At 35.8% G+C, this 16,295-nt stretch overlaps 7 protein-coding genes across 7 annotated transcripts; 2 read left to right on the top strand and 5 right to left on the bottom strand.

The window, feature by feature from the left end:
* Window positions 1–601: 601 nt before the first annotated feature.
* L201_006417 (uncharacterized protein) lies at window positions 602–1,315 on the bottom strand (the record flags this gene model as incomplete). Its single annotated transcript, XM_066222136.1, has 1 exon — window positions 602–1,315. The coding sequence occupies one exon, from the start codon at window positions 1,313–1,315 to the stop codon at window positions 602–604; it is 714 nt and encodes a 237-aa protein (XP_066078233.1).
* A 389-nt stretch (window positions 1,316–1,704) lies between these two features.
* On the bottom strand, window positions 1,705–2,936 carry L201_006416 (uncharacterized protein; the record flags this gene model as incomplete). The annotated part of the gene is made up of 6 exons (XM_066222135.1): window positions 1,705–1,799; window positions 1,868–2,102; window positions 2,192–2,468; window positions 2,518–2,643; window positions 2,701–2,769; window positions 2,851–2,936. 6 exons carry the CDS (start codon window positions 2,934–2,936, stop codon window positions 1,705–1,707), a joined length of 888 nt encoding a protein of 295 aa, XP_066078232.1.
* An 897-nt stretch (window positions 2,937–3,833) lies between these two features.
* L201_006415 (uncharacterized protein) lies at window positions 3,834–5,937 on the top strand (the record flags this gene model as incomplete). Its single annotated transcript, XM_066222134.1, has 9 exons — window positions 3,834–4,123; window positions 4,195–4,217; window positions 4,289–4,302; window positions 4,376–4,510; window positions 4,574–4,692; window positions 4,769–4,957; window positions 5,051–5,326; window positions 5,407–5,782; window positions 5,860–5,937. 9 exons carry the CDS (start codon window positions 3,834–3,836, stop codon window positions 5,935–5,937), a joined length of 1,500 nt encoding a protein of 499 aa, XP_066078231.1.
* Window positions 5,938–6,401: 464 nt separating this feature from the next.
* On the bottom strand, window positions 6,402–7,894 carry L201_006414 (uncharacterized protein; the record flags this gene model as incomplete). Its single annotated transcript, XM_066222133.1, has 8 exons — window positions 6,402–6,430; window positions 6,501–6,589; window positions 6,705–6,985; window positions 7,089–7,214; window positions 7,314–7,472; window positions 7,527–7,625; window positions 7,689–7,709; window positions 7,775–7,894. The coding sequence occupies 8 exons, from the start codon at window positions 7,892–7,894 to the stop codon at window positions 6,402–6,404; spliced, it is 924 nt and encodes a 307-aa protein (XP_066078230.1).
* Window positions 7,895–8,256: 362 nt separating this feature from the next.
* On the top strand, window positions 8,257–9,618 carry L201_006413 (uncharacterized protein; the record flags this gene model as incomplete). The annotated part of the gene is made up of 6 exons (XM_066222132.1): window positions 8,257–8,263; window positions 8,332–8,399; window positions 8,548–8,572; window positions 8,627–8,997; window positions 9,073–9,180; window positions 9,277–9,618. The coding sequence occupies 6 exons, from the start codon at window positions 8,257–8,259 to the stop codon at window positions 9,616–9,618; spliced, it is 921 nt and encodes a 306-aa protein (XP_066078229.1).
* A 193-nt stretch (window positions 9,619–9,811) lies between these two features.
* L201_006412 (uncharacterized protein) lies at window positions 9,812–11,313 on the bottom strand (the record flags this gene model as incomplete). Its single annotated transcript, XM_066222131.1, has 7 exons — window positions 9,812–10,014; window positions 10,113–10,240; window positions 10,327–10,487; window positions 10,617–10,751; window positions 10,821–10,967; window positions 11,147–11,240; window positions 11,300–11,313. 7 exons carry the CDS (start codon window positions 11,311–11,313, stop codon window positions 9,812–9,814), a joined length of 882 nt encoding a protein of 293 aa, XP_066078228.1.
* An 806-nt stretch (window positions 11,314–12,119) lies between these two features.
* On the bottom strand, window positions 12,120–15,581 carry L201_006411 (uncharacterized protein; the record flags this gene model as incomplete). The annotated part of the gene is made up of 15 exons (XM_066222130.1): window positions 12,120–12,322; window positions 12,436–12,563; window positions 12,651–12,808; window positions 12,888–12,937; window positions 13,091–13,232; window positions 13,338–13,408; window positions 13,498–13,603; window positions 13,787–13,971; window positions 14,080–14,207; window positions 14,417–14,568; window positions 14,657–14,791; window positions 14,905–15,045; window positions 15,217–15,287; window positions 15,392–15,441; window positions 15,532–15,581. 15 exons carry the CDS (start codon window positions 15,579–15,581, stop codon window positions 12,120–12,122), a joined length of 1,770 nt encoding a protein of 589 aa, XP_066078227.1.
* Between the last annotated feature and the right edge of the window lie 714 nt (window positions 15,582–16,295).

Raw genomic sequence — 16,295 nt, 5'->3', positions numbered from 1 at the left:
TATCTATCGTCAAGCATACTTGTATCACTTGCTGTCTCTTTCGCTTGGAGGCATGGTCTACTGACTATAATCTGGCTTAAGACAATAAACATAGTGTTTTGTATACGTTGTATTTCGCTTACGATGAGCTTGTGTTAGTTCTGGTCCAATAATGAATTCGCGTAAAAGGTTTAGCATGATGATGGATCTCAATTTCTTCTATCTTGGTATACAGTCCTCAATTTATAAGGGGTTAGTTTTCCTTGATACAGATGTAGTTTTTAACAAGGGGGCATAAAGCAATGGGCGACGTTTAGAAGTAAGACCTCATTATCGATCTTGAAGATTGCAAAGGAGGTCACTAAATGTACTTGTGCGCATATTATTATACATTGTTGAGAACCTCGCATCGTATTGGTAGAGCGATATTTCGATTATAAGGTATAGTGGTATATATATGACAAATCATTGTTTCTTCATAACAAACAAATTTGAGCCAAAAAAATAGGTTTGTTTGGGGATAACTTCGCTGAGCTGTCAAAATTTGAAATCGTCATTACTCAAATCGAATAATATTATAAAGGTTCATGTAACGTACATACCAACAAATATCTCGATTATACTATATGTTCTCCAAAGTCTTTCTACTAGTCGTATTCGTTGTATTTCTAGTTTGATGGGTTTGATGAGTTTGATGACTTTTAACTGAAATTGCATCCGAGTTTACTGATTTAACATCGTTTAATTTCGATCTACTTGATTCTCTTAATTTTTCTAATATATCTTGATCTAACTTTTGAGTTTTTTCTTCTGATAACCATCTTTCCTCTTGTAATTTCTTTTCTTTTTCATATCCTTGTTTTCTTTCCAAACTTAATTTCTCAAGTAATGTAATCCATTCTACCATTTGATCATTTTTTTCTTTTAATTCTTTTTCTAATCTATCTCTATGTTCTGTCGTAGTCTTTAAATCAGTTTCAAGTTTAGTTATTTTTGGATTTAATTCATTTCTTATTTTTTCTTCTCTCAATTTTTCAGCTTCCAATTTTTCTTTTTTACTTAATGCTAAAGCTTCTTCTTTAGCTTTTAAAGATGCTTTATTATCTTTTTCTCTACCTTTTCTTTCATCATCCAAATCTTTTAAAGCATCATTCATTTTTTCTTCAGCTATTCTTTGTGATTCTTCAGATTCTTCTAATCTATTCATCGTTTGATCCAACGATCCAAGAACATTTGGATAATCATCGTAAACTGCTAATAATTTTTTCAAATCTACTGGTTGTCTAGCTATAGGTGCTGGATTTTGTGTATCCCTTCGATTGGCGAATAATGGCATTTTGCTTGTGTTCACTTTGGTGATCGTTTGTATCCGTTATCTTGGTGTTGAAATGTATCCTCTTGTGATATGATAATAGATGTATATATGTGTAAACTGTACGATGTATGATAGAAACTAGTTTACGAATGCTGAACATTACAGAGGTTAGGAAAAGGGGGGATTTGTTGAGTGACGTCATTTCTTGTTTACAACCCTTTTTTGTAGCTACGGTGACAACTTGTTGTTATTCAGTTAGAGTTGAATATTATTTACATATAACACGAGTATAACCTTAGATATTATCGATACAAGGGTCTTTTGATTATACTTGATACACAAGAATCCATATATTTCATCTTAATCTTAATCTTCGAATCATCGAATACCGTATATTTCATTCTTTACTTTCAATCTTCGAAATCGTATTTCCTCAATTTCTCAATATCTTCAGCTCTTTTCTTTCTCTTTCTTCTGACCAACCATCTAAGAATACTATACGATCCTTATCGACCATTTCCCAAGATTGATTAGGCTCTAAAGATTGTGGATACCATCCTCTCATAATTATACCTGGTCTTAGCCCATTAACTGTATTCCATATAGAAGGTGTATCATAAAAATTATACAAATCTAACATTGAATCAATATGTTCTTCAATTTCTTCAATATCAGCTAAACACAGAAAATGATATCTTAATGCTGGATGTATGTTGGTTTTGTATAATTGTGAAGTCAACAAAGCGAATCTATCGGTATTATATTCTGGAGGTGTTACACCTGCGAGTAAAGGTGCACGAATATTGGTCTAAACGGATTATCAAGGAAATCTTTTAGCCGAAGTATACGTTTTGCTAACATGCTAAGACATTTGTTGTCCGAGAGACTCATACTCACCTTGACATACTCAAACTTCAAACCAGGATTCCTTTCTTTAAAATCAGTTACATTTGAATTTCTAGTCATGACGAATTTTTCACCTGGTCTACCACCTTGTTTATCCATAAAACATCTTGCACGCATCATAACAGGTGTTAAAGAAGTGAAATACCACCAACCTCTTGAATCGAGTTTGGTCCATTCGAGTGGTTTATCGGACAATGTAGATAAGTAATATGGGTTTTGTAAGGCGTTATGAGGTGTTGAAGATAGATCGGATGGTAAAACGAAGACACTAAAACCGAATGTAAGCCAAACATAGAATGACTTGCAAACTGACTTGCCCTCTTTCCTCTCTCATTTCCTCAGCTAAATAGCTTCTACCAGCTTCAATTTGATCTTGCTCATTTCGAAGCTGTGGCGTTGATGCTTTACCGATTAAACGAAGATACATTTTGACATCGGGTTTACTGGAATAAAGATTACCATCAAACATGCAAATATTGATTTATTTCAAGCAGACATACTCATCGTAATTTGTGCCAGGTTCAAGGTCAATTAACCAATCATCGGGATTGAGCGGTATGCTGTGATCGCTACGAGGAGAAAAAGAACTCAGTATCGTTTACTCATTAAGAGGTTTGCGTTATATTTACACATGATGAACTGCTACTCACGGTATAGGTTTTGATCTATGATCAGTACCAGCATTGACATGTGCTCTTGCCGCACGCAACGTTTTTAGGTATTCCCAAAGCTTCATCAAAAAAACCACGATTTGTACTATACCGGCAAATGAGTGAAACACTGGCGATCAAGAAGACGTAGCTGAAAAGGGGAAACTGGCCAAGCGAAGAGAGGGTATGGATTAAAGGTTGAAGTCCAAAATGTAAGTAGATAAGGAATGTAGATAAAGAATGATGATGATATGCAATGCGTGTTGGCAAGCAGAATCAAATCAATCCATTAACATCAAATTTTGCCATTTTTTGTGGGGTTGACTGTGTTTCAAAGTTTAATTAATTTAAACATATCTGTGTGTTTGTGTATCAATATAACTTGTATCTGTGAGTACCTTTATACAGGTCCGTGCTCAACCTAAATCATGTGATTCTGATCATTAGCTTGTTTACTTTATTTATATCGGTGACCGTAGTTTGTGGTTGACGATGAATGATGATGATGAGCATGCATATATATAAAGAAGATATATATATATATATATATATATATATATAGTGTATAAACCTACACTCCTTCTTTTGTCTAGATCTCAGTTATATCTTATGCATCAGTCGAACATTATCATATTCCTGATTACATTGTAAGTGTTACTTGAGCAGTGAAAACAATCATAGTGTTCAAAATACCCCCGAAGAGGGGATTGTGATCGGGTATAACAATCCATGGAGACTCCGTAGAGTACTCTGTAAATTCCCATTCACCAAACAAGAAAGTACTCTACGGGTGCATACAGTTAGTAGTCATTCCCGACGCGTTCCTTTTCAACATGCACATATATATGGTTAAATTCCCTTAGTTTGTTACAGGTAAATGCTTCTTTGACATACAACGATGACTTCTTAACATTGATTCCTTCCTTTCTCTCTTTTCTCAGGTGATACATCTCTAGTTTGAACTGGTGTTTCGTGATTTAAAGATGAGAGTCACATTCCCCAATCCACTTGGACCACCAATAACAGTAGACACAGCATATTTATCAAATCTCAAAGAAAGATTACCTAGGAATGCTTCGATATTACCTTCATTACAAAGAAGACCGCATTTTAGAATATTATTGGTTATTATAGGTTTTATAATCATATTTACAATACATCCTAGACCACCTTTTCCACCTAATTACTCAATAGAATGGAGACAGGAAGCTACTTTACCTCAAATTAAAGGTGATATAAGTGTAGGTGAAGGTAAAAATGGTAGATATGTAAAGTGAGTAGAAAGGATATTCCTTTACAAGAAATATTGAAGAAGCAAGCTCATATTCCATTCGATTATTATAGATTCGATGTCCCTAGAGGAACGGGTGAGTTGTGTTGCTCGATATGTATCGAAAAGAACTTACTTAGAAATATTGTTTTTCACCTTGATCAACAGGATTCAATCATCAGGTAAGTTAACCCCTTATCTAATCTACAAAGCACAACGCTAAAGCCTTCTATTCAGTTACAAAGGGTCTTGTAGGTATCTCGGAAGTTGGATGCAGAATCTCAATGGGTATCAACTAATTCTACATTGTATGATGACAGACTACAACATCATTTAGCGGTTTTGGGAAATAGGTCGTTAGCGTTCGAACCCTATGTAGAAGATGATACGGTAAGTCCTCTTTAGATTAGGCATTATTGGATAAGGGAGCTCATGCCAGCTGTTATTTCATAGTATCTGCCCTTCGCTATATCGCGCTGGCCATGGAGATCAGCTAGAATACCATTATCAGCTTATATATCAACTGTGATATCTGGATTTGAGAAATTTTATAGATCACCTAGGGCTGTACCGTATGTCTGCTCTGTTACACTAATCTGAGGTTTTTCTACGAATATTAAGTTGATGATTCCTTGCTTATCCGGACAGTGCTCAATACTATCGGAATGTCTGTCCATCTTATAAGGAACAACTACATACGATAGTGAACGACAATCGACCTCAAGGTGATTTAGAACTAGTTGCAGATGGTCAATCTAGAATACATCAGATACAAGTTTTATTGGCTGGAAGTGAAGAGAACTGTGTTAGAATAATAGGTGAACCTTTTGATGACGAGTGGGTCTTTCTGCTTCATGTGATCTACGACTCTCGTTTTGTGGTAACGCGATATGCGTTTGGCTATAAATGAAATGCTGACCTCCTGTACAGATTTTTCGACTCCAAAGCATCTTTAGATCTATACGAAACCTTTGTAAAATCACCCGTAATGAAACATTTCACATTCTCGCCAACTGTTTTGTCCATCATAAATCGTGCTTTACCAATCTTGTCACCTGAATCTCAACCATATGACATAGAAGCTATAAGTCAAGCGACAAGTCAAGATGTACATAAAACGACTGTATGGAAACATATTTTAGCTATGCATTTGAGAAGAGGTAAAGATTGGGAACAAGTTTGCGAAGAGAAAGGTAGAAGAGCAGCGTGAGTTCTAAGCATTGCCCATCAACTCTGGATCTGACAGGTTAAGGGAGAAACTTTGGCTAAGAAACAACGACTTTTAGACCATTCGTATCATTTAACAAATTACCATTATTACCAGGAAATGAAAATGTACCACCACCTTCAACAATGGTTGAAGCTACCAGAATGGGATTATATAAAGCAAAATGTTTACCTGAAACTTTAGATATTATAGCACGTGCAAGAAGAATGAGAAAAAATCATCCTTTACTTAAATCAATTTATTTATTAACAGATTTAGGTGAAAACGATGAAGGTGGTTGGATAAATGAAATTAAAATGTGGTTACAATCTGAAGGTTGGGATAATGTTTTTTTAGGTAAAAATGATTTATATAATAGACATCAAGATAAAGAATTAGGTGTAGCTGTCGATATGGAAATCGCTAGAAGAGCCGGTGTTTTCGTAGGTAATGGGGTAAGTTTGATTCTTTTACCCAATTAATGCGTGCAAGTGATTGTTTTTAATCTGATAGTTGTTGTTTGCTGTTGTAGTTCTCCACAACAACTTCAAATATCGTTTTGTTGAGATCAAGAGATGGTATACATCCTGATTTGACTCAATTTTGGTAATCTCTCATATATGTATGAGAGACTGAAGGGAAATAAGGAGAGATGATTTTCTGGTTATTATATAGGATCTTTACTGTAATATATCTAAACATACACATCTACACATATATATATATGCACAAAATGTATAAAGGGTTTTCGTTGGTCTCGGCTGAGGTGCAGAATGGACGACTTACGTTTCACCAATTGAAAAGAAAGATGACGCTCTGAAAGATTTTTATTACTGCACAGAAAGTATCCTTACGCATGTAAAGAGACTACATATAAACATTCGTTTCTGCGTTGAAAGATACCGATGCAATGTTATGATATACAATTCGCTGTTCGTTCCTCTTGTACCCGAAGATGCCCTTCCGAGTTTCGTTGAGTAGAGGACTTTTTCTTCCGTATTGATATTATGCACAATCAAGTATATACAAGCTCTTTGATTAAAAGTGGAGAATTCTATAAGCCCTTCCAAGTTCTTATAATAGATTATGATCGATGATGTATCCTACACAGGGAACAGGTGGTTAGCATGATACTGTAATTCGATGGAATACAACTACTTCAACCAGACTCACCTTTAGCAACTTCATAAGCTGCAAAAGTAGCTCCTGCAGCAGGTACAGCTCTAAGTAAAGAAGGAGTTAAACCTCTGAAAAGTGCTCGACTGTAATATTGCATTCATGATAACATAACATCAGCTATCGATCAGCTCATACTTCGAATGTACCGAGAATCACATGTCGTAGTCAGATAGAGATATAAGAGATCAAAATACTCACGTTCCACCTTCTTGTAAAATAGCTTTAAATTCATGTGCGATATAACCACCAGATAACCATTGACCTTTTATTGGAGGAGTTTTTGATAATTGTACTCTAGATTTTATAACATCTAAAGGATAACATGCGACCCAATATGAGATACCACCAATAGCACCTGAAGTCAATAATGCCCAAATGGGTAAATTGTTAGGTTGATATTGTTTCGCAAACCATCTTTTGGAAGTTTCATATCCTGCGTAAAACCCTGCATAAGCTGGGATTTCTCTAACGAATGTTATCTATCCAGTATTTAGTAATTGTATATCAGTATTCTTCGATAATCGCGTTTCCCATTTTGATTGCGACTGCCAGGTAAGTGAGGGTTTCAGACCTTCGACTCACCCAATAACCCCTCATTATACCATTTCTAAAACCATATTGTTTCCACATATCACTAACAACACCACTTAATTTCTTGTCACCTGCACCACCATATTGACCTTGCATTCGAATTTTGAACATTTCGACCTATACAATAGGAATGCAAAAAATTAGCGTAAGTTCATATTCAGTATGAAAAAAAATCGTAAAGTTTGCCTCAAACAGCGTCACAATACCATGACTCACGGGCGAAGCTAAAATAGCATTGGCTGCACCTGCCATAGCACCTGCAGTAGCAACTTGAGGTATAGATAAATCAGGATAAGGTGAAACTATTCTTCTTGATGCACCATATGCGGTGAATAATAATGAATTTACAGCTGCTACACCTAATAAAGGTGATAACTGATATACAAAGTAAGCTATGTTTTCCCAGTTATAATGGACGTGTGAGCTTACCATTCCTTTGTATAATGCTAAGAAACCTTCATTCTTAACTGTTGTAGTAAATATATCCAAAGTGTTCTTGAATTGTCCTTTTGGTGCCGTTTGAGCTCGCTATAAAAGGTGATTGTGTGAGCTATCGAAACCCTGTAGATGAAGGCCCACAAGACAGCTCACTGTCTTCAGTGTGTCTAACGGCTATGAGGGATAATCAGCTTGATAATCACCTTGGTGTAATAGTGGTTGGAAAGCTGATGACTCACTTGACCTGATAACACCTGTGATGCACCTCCTATACTTCCCGATATCAACTCGATAGCATTTGCATTTCTCCTGGGTGCTGGTGGTTCAGGTATAGGTTGTAAAGGTGATATTTCGGACATTGTTTATCTCCCACTAATCTTCTTGAGAGCTTTCGTTTGATTTGAGTAGATCGAGTGAATGTAAAGAAGAAGAAGAAGAGATAGTTATCAAGGTGTTATCATCATTTCCTTTATTCCTTATCTACTTATTTATTCTATTTACGAAGAATCACTCATCGGCTAAAAGTGCATCAAGTCACGTCATCACTTTCTATATACCGGGATACGGAGATCGTACATATCTCCTTAGGTCACCTTTCAACGTCGTAAATAAGGAAGAGGTGAAGCAAAAGAAATCAAGTCTATTACAATTCTTATGTTCTTTCCTCTTGATCCTCAAATACAACTCAACATCGATTAATGAGCGTCAGCGCACATCAAACATGCAAGGTCAGCTAGAAGTTCTTCGTTTAGCTGCATACAGCCGAGAGACAAGCTGATTCCCTTCCCTTTCTTAGGCTTAGTCCACTACTCTGACGATTCATCACCTGAACAATCTACATCATCAAATCAAGCAGGACCATCCGTAAGTCAATCTTACGAATAAAGCATGAAGGACACTTGATCACACTTGGCCCTCTTTATCTCTTTTTATGTTGTCATTGATTCCACATCATGGGGCACGTGAACTTTTCATTCTGGCTTGTGGGCATATATGATGTTCAATGGAATAGCGACTAAGAAATGATATTACATCAGGTAAGCTATTCGAATGGTAGAAATTTGATAAAAGCTTATGTCTTGAAACATTAGATCCTCTTGCCTCCTCTTCCTATACAAACAAATCCAAAATACGTTCAGCACCAAATGGAATAGTATTAACACCCAAATCACCTAAAAGACAACGTCGAACTTCACCTCAAATATCATCAAGTGATACTTCAACGCCAAAGCACAATCAATTACCTGAGAATTTAACACATACTGCTCAATCAGATATATCGAAAACTGAATTATCCAATTCCAAAGATCAGATAGGTTCATCGAAATTTGGTATAGAGTTTCAAGGATTGAATGAAGATGAAATATTCAATTTAGTTACTTTACCTCCTAATATAGATGGATTAGAAAATTGGGGTATACCACCTGAAGTTGATCCGAATGAATGTGATGATACGTTAAAGGTATGTTCTTCCGTCTCCATTGATGTCGGGAAATAAACTTGGAGCGCATTCAACTGATTTGTAAATTTCTGATAGAAAAAAGTTGAACATTTCTTGAAACTGAAATATGAAAATAATGAACATATCAATACAAGATTATTATCTTCTTCTTCATTTGCTAATCCACACATATATTCTAAATTAGTAGGTCTCAATCTTACCGATCTGCTAATACGTTTCTCGTTACGCATGTCCAATGGCCTGTATACTGATCATTGAAATGATTTACCCATACAACAGGTTGAATTTGTCTCTATAGACGAAAGATCAACGAATTTCCCTTCGAACGGATGGTTAACAAGACGTAATTTAGAAGAATTGATACCTCAATATGGACCAAAAACACTTTCAGATAATCAAAAAGCTAAACAGGAAGCTGTAAAAGCTGCACAAGCTATAAGCGGTGGAAAGAGGGAAATCACTTTCGCACCTGGCAAACATAAAGATGAGCCAAGGAAAAGGGATAGGAATGGTTGGGAGAAAGATGATACTAAATATAGGCATACAGGTCATAGAAACAAAGAAAGAGATAGGGATAGGGAAAGGTACAAGGACAGGGATAGGAAAAGGGATAGAAGGTGACCAGGTTATCAATTTGTTAGAAAGTAAGAATGCATCTTATCTTTCGATGACAGGTCACTCTATTCATGTAGATAAAGATCATCTTCAGGATACATAGGATCTCTTTATGTTGAGACCAACAACCAATGTCCTTCACAGATAGCTCCAGATGACTACGGTTTAACCCCAAACTAGTAATAACACTAATACCTCTTTATTTCTTCTTGCCCCAAATTGTCCAAATTGGTAATACAGTTTTTCCTTCACCTTTTAACGTTTCATCTATATAATCTTTTTTGATTGTTTCAAATTCTGATTGACTTACTAAGCCAGAAGCTAAAACTAATTTTCTTATCGTATCTGGGTATGCTAATGCATTTGGTATTTGTGCTTTACCAATTTCGTTTAAACGGGGATCTAAAGTTGTATAAATATGAATTAATGATGTGTAATCTCGTTTACAGAGAAGACTGGTTCTTCATAAGTAAACATTTCACCAAAGCTTTCGAGCTTACCATCCGACCAATCACTCATCGGTAAATCCTTTGAAACTTGCTCAACTCTATCAAACGAATCAGATTTCCTCATATAATTAGGTATATTTTTAGCTGCATCCATATCTATACCAAATTTCTTCATTGCCCTGAAGATCGGTTGATTCAAGATGTGAGGATTAAGTTTGCGAAATGTCTTTCTTGGTAATTTGGATGAGATATACAATCAACTCACTGATAGGAAATATCACCAAATTTAGCGCTTGCTGGAGATACTTCTTCCAAACTGTCAGATATTGTTGAATGAGATTTAGTTTCAGGCTCGACTATTATTAGGTATCCTCCGGGTTTTAACAAAGTTATTAATCTCTCGAGTAATGAAGGGAAATTTTTGATCTATTGCACAAATTTGAAGGATGTCAACTAATGTAATATCACTGTTGTCTACCTGATCTTTCTGTCTCTATAAAGAGAGATTAACCGTAACTGCCATTCCATTGTGGGGGAACAGAACCATTTACTCACACCAGTTATCAAGAATCTAGCTTGTATAACGTCAAATCTCCCGATCCAATCTTCCGGAAACGGCTTTAAAACATCTTGTCGAGTAAATTTAACGTTCGATGGGAATTGTTGGGGATGAATAAGAGTTATATCGATCTAATCAGATAAAGTTTAGCTATACAACCTACTGTACAGCTGAAATGATCGTAATTACTCTAAACTCACTCCTGAAGCTTCCGTTATATTTGGATATTTCTCAACTAAATCAATCAACCATTTCCCTGTACCGCATCCTACATCCATTACTCTTTTATCGCTCGATCCAGATTGTAATGTCAATTCGATATCTCTAGGTAATAAACCATCAAATAGCTAAATATTAATTAATCGATTGATCAATAAGCAAGTTCCCTTTGTTCATGGACAAGTTTGCCCTATAGCGATTGTATTCATCTTAAAAGTGTTATAGCTTTATGTTGTGCGTCAAGTCTATTGATCTCTTCATTATCTATAGGTAAGACATAATGTTCTATATACAACGACGATTCCACATCAGCGGTATTCCTGTATATGAAAATCATTATTAAGTCACCTTGATCTGTATTATAGGTTCTTTTACTACTACTACTACCATGTTTTGACAGACTAAGCGCAATATCAGCGATAAGCTGTGTTATCAAAGAATGTGAATCTGTGAGACTTACTCGGAAGTTGACATTTTTCCAGTAACTAATACGATACTATCGTTGGTCTTGTCTTATTCGACGATGATTTAAAAAGATTTTGATGAGGACGATATGGTGTAAATATAAATATATATGTCAAATGTGTATGAGGATGGGAATATCAAATGGTCAAGGTAAGCTGTAATCGTAAAGCGCAATTGATTCCCCTTGGTTGTCTCGACTTTGATTCGGTTATTCTCGATTTTTCAGATTTGATTTAATGTATCATATATTAAGACAAGAGTCGTACAGCTTATAGAGATCATCTTGAACTTTTAGGATATACAGGATTTCCATAGGAACTCTATCTCTGACGAACGATCATTAATCATTAATTTGTCGATGCCTATGGTCAACTGCGTGATTAATTGAGTTAATGTTTGAGTGATGTACCTACATATGTACCTTTCCTTACGTTAACCGTTACATCACAACAGCATCACCTCCATCGGTAAAATGTGAGGAATGTGAGTTTAACAATGATAATATATGTTCCTAGCAATATCAAGAGATGAGACATTATAAGGGAATTAAAGAGTCGAGATCGACAATTTGAAAGAGTATGACTAACTTTATCTTAATCTTTAAGCTTAACAATACCCGTTAACCCGACAAGTTGATCGCTTAGAACATAAGAGCAGTGAATGATTACCCACGGAAGATACGACGTTCCGCTGGGTGATTATAAATAAAGGTCATAACAATTCATTCAAGACATAAAACTCGTTACCAACATACATTCAGTATTGATATCCTATCTATCTCAAAATTATTCAAACGGTAAAAAATCCAATAAGATCTAAACTTTTTGAGCAGAGATTCTCCAAATTGGTAAAACTAATTCACCTTTAGCTTCTCTAAATTCAACTTCAACTTGAGCACTCAATTGATCATATTCCTCTTCATTGATGACTTTAGATTCAAGGATTAATCTTCTGAAAACTTGAATCATTTGAATTGAATTAGATAAATGAGTTTCACCACATTGTTTGAGTCTTTCATCTACGATAACGCAAAGTTGAAATTAGCTGGATATCAAGGATTGATGGAAAAGAATGATGGAAAAGGTTTCGATAGTATTTGAAGGGCAGAAAGGAGGACATAATCGTACGTACCATCTGAGCAAGGTGATAAAGGCATACCTTGATATTCATTTTTCACTTCCTTATAATCTTTGTTAGAATCCAAGTATTGTCGCATGACTTTAGGAGGATCATTATCGATACCAGCTAACTTCATAGCCCTATCATATACAAAACACGATATGGTCAGCTCACAATCTGAATTGGGTATAACAGGATTAGAGGACATACAAGGTAAATCAACTCACTCAGTGAAGATATCGGAATATCTAATAGTCATTGAGGCAAGCTCTTTATCTTTTTCTTCAACAGGTGCCCAATAAGCTGTAGGTTCCATACAAATCAAATGCCCATCAGGTTTCAACAATTTGGTGAGTCTTTCTAACAGTGAAGTAAAATCTCGGACCTATTTTCGAAATGAGACACACGTAACATCATCAGGTATTAGTGATCGGCATTGATATATCAAATGGATAAAAACTTACACCCATAAAAAGATATCTAATATAAATCAAATCGAACGAATTCTCCCATCCTTCGGAAATTCTTGACGAATTTCGACTTTTTTAAACTCCAAATTTGATGGGTGGTTTTCTGGGTGGATTAAAACCAAATCAATCTTGGAAAAAGGATAAATCAGTACATCTATCCATCCTTATTTAGACGAGACGACTTTATCATAACCTACTCCCAATCACCTCTGCTTCAGGATACTGAGAAGCCATATCTAAACTCCAACAACCTGTACCACGACCAACATCAAGAATTCTAGGTTTCTCTTTCTCAGATAATGATTTTTGGATATGTTCTGGTACTAGACCTTGAAACAACTACAGTATATATAAGATTTTATCAGCTCAAACGTCTACTGATTTTTGAGAAATTGGTTGGGAGTAGTGTTTATACGTTTAACGGATAGATAAACCTTGACATACCATAACAATAGCTTTATGTTGGAAGTCCGATCGAGCTGCTTCTTCTCGATCGGCAGGTAAGATGTATTCGCCTAGAACAGCAAAAATATAAATCAATCAACGATCATTCACAACTGTAAGACCATCTAATGAAAAGTACATAATTGCTTGGAAAACTTACCAGTGGTCTCATTATATCCTCTACCATCTGTATGTTCTTTGACACCCGAATTCCTGATAGAATGGCAGAATGGGATTGAGATCAACAACGCCCTTGATGCTTGATGCTTGATGGATATAAAGGGGTGAGATAACCAGAGTAAAGTCTCGATCCTATTGCGTCATTTACGGTTCTGTGTGAACGGAAAGGATGGTTAAAAAAGGGGTACAGTATCATGTATCATCAATCATGCATCATCAAAGTATCAAATAACCATCAAACGACCAAACGATCAAACTCTTCTAGCTACATTCATCCAAACGGGGAAGATTAATTTCATCTTGGCATCAGATACTTCTTCTTCCACCCCTTTACAAACCAAGTCATATTCTTCTTCAGAGACGTAACCAGCGTTCAATACTAATCTCTTGAATGCACTCCCATGATAAATGGTTGTTTTTCGATGTTCGTTTCCTATCTCTTTCATCCTTTCATCTATAGAAATACATCAGCAAGGGAGCGATATCAATAATGATTCCATTCACATCAGGTTGTGTGATCAGAGTCTCTGAACATTTCGAAAACAAAACAAAAAAAACATACCATCTGACCAAGGCGACAATGGAATTTCTGATAATTCAGTTCTGACCAAGTCAAAGAGTTCACTTGATTGGACAACCTCTCTGACTACTTTACTAGGCAAAGTAGGTCTACCTAACTTATTCAATGCTCTGACATGTGTTAACAAGATATGGTAAACGGGGGAGGTAAATATAGGCATTTTATAAGAATCAAAACGTTTAAGAAAATAGAAAAAAATTGTTCCTAATCAGCACATATTCTCTAAATTATCCACTTGTTTGTCGGTCAAGTAGAAAAGGGGAATCGAAAAGTTGAATTAAAGGTCGAAGGGAAGATGAGAACCAATTAAATTACTTACTGATTAACCAATGTGGCAAATTTAATAGTTACAGAAGTTGTTTCATCATAACCTTCTGCCTTGAATACAAGATCAGGTTCAATACTGACCAAATACCCATTTGGTCTTAAGAGTTTACCAATTTTTGGTAATAGTAAATCAAAGTTTGGGACCTATGACATTCAAGCATAACAATATCGTATTAATTTATGTACTATATCAATTTACCTGCAATACTTCATTAAGGGTTTTCGTACTCACACCAACTACTAAATATCTAATATGGATTAAATCAAAAGTACCTTGCCAATCCTTTGGAAAGTCTTCAAGTATATCCATTCTTTGGAATTTGACATTTAATGGATGATGTTCAGAATGAATTGAAACGAGATCGATCTATAGTTTCAAAAAAAAGTCAATCCCGTATCAAACGATATGCATAAAGCAAAAGAATAAGTTCAGTGACGGTGACACAAATAACTTAGTGGTACTAGAAAGATGAAACTTACACCAACGACCTCTGAATTAGGTAATTGTTCTCCAACTTCGATAGCCCAAATACCTGTACCGCAACCTACATCCAAGATCCTTGGTTTCTCTTTTTTGCTTAAATCTTCCTTGATATCTTCAGGTATGTGTCCATTGAAAGACTATTCGGCATTATATAATCAACAGAGCAAAAAAGAGAATGTCAGCGCAGCAAAATGAAGAGTATTCATTGGTGAAAGGTTGGAAATGTTGAAAAAGTACGTTTTATTGAGACAACGAAAAGGAAAAAAAGAACAAGAAAGGCATAGAACAGCCAGAAATGAATCACTTACCATAACAATAGCTCTATGTTGAGAGTTCAATCGACGAATTTCTTCTTGATCTGCAGGTAAGGCATATTCCTCTGAAATGATTCAAAATTTGAAAGCTCAACAAGTCAGCAGACCAACAATTACCAAACACCGACAACTACATAATTATCAATCGTTAAGCAACCAAAAGACTCACCTTGAGAAGCGTTATACAATCTTCCATCCTTATGTTCTTTCACACCGGATCTACAAAAAACAATCAGAAGTTATGTTCAATCCATTGGTGACCCCTATCCGATGTGCTTGCTTATATTTTCATGGAGAGATATGACTCACATGACAGAGATATTGGCGATAGCTTGTGTTGGATTGATTATGCTAGACATCGTATATGATTGTTGAGCGGTTTATCAACCAAATATTCCCATATGATTTCGGAAAATGAAGAAGAAACACCTGACTTCTTTCAAGATTCCTACGTATATATATGTATTTCCAATTGGATTGTGATTTGACTTCACTCATTCAACATACCTTACCGCAAAAAAAAAACACAACTGTGCTGCGAAATCTGCTGCTCTGCTTTGATCGCTAACCTAAATATATCTGATCCGAAATTTCGTACTAAACGTTTCAGCTTTGAGTTCCTGATTTTTCGATGGGACCACAACATTGCCCATATCCATGGAAGAGGGTTCTCTCTTCTCTGCTCGCTCCTTCGCTCATCTGAATATTCATAGCTCAAACTTTAGTTAGCGTTTTCTTTTAGGTAGCGTGTGTATTATTTGATGTTGAAAGATGAGCTAATAGAACCCCTCGAATTGGCTCAAGGGCGTGAAGCGAGCAAGGCAAAGTCGATTCATCAAAGGTACGGATAAGGGAATGAAAGTGTACCATACATTGTGTATATCGTCTCGCATAAAGGACGATGATATTGATGATGATGATGATGATGATGATGATGATGAAGGAGGAAGAATGGCATGACTTATGTGAGTATTCCGAGTGGTGGTGATTTGACAATATAATGCGAGTGATATTTGCTTCCGCGAACTTTTAAGATTATATTACAACAGGATCGCATAAGATCATCGTTAAAA

This window comes from Kwoniella dendrophila, chromosome 8 (assembly GCF_036810415.1).
Source record: "Kwoniella dendrophila CBS 6074 chromosome 8, complete sequence".
NCBI lineage: Eukaryota > Fungi > Basidiomycota > Tremellomycetes > Tremellales > Cryptococcaceae > Kwoniella > Kwoniella dendrophila.
The sequence above is the reverse complement of the archived record's forward strand: the minus strand, read 5'-3'. Positions and strand labels throughout refer to the sequence as shown.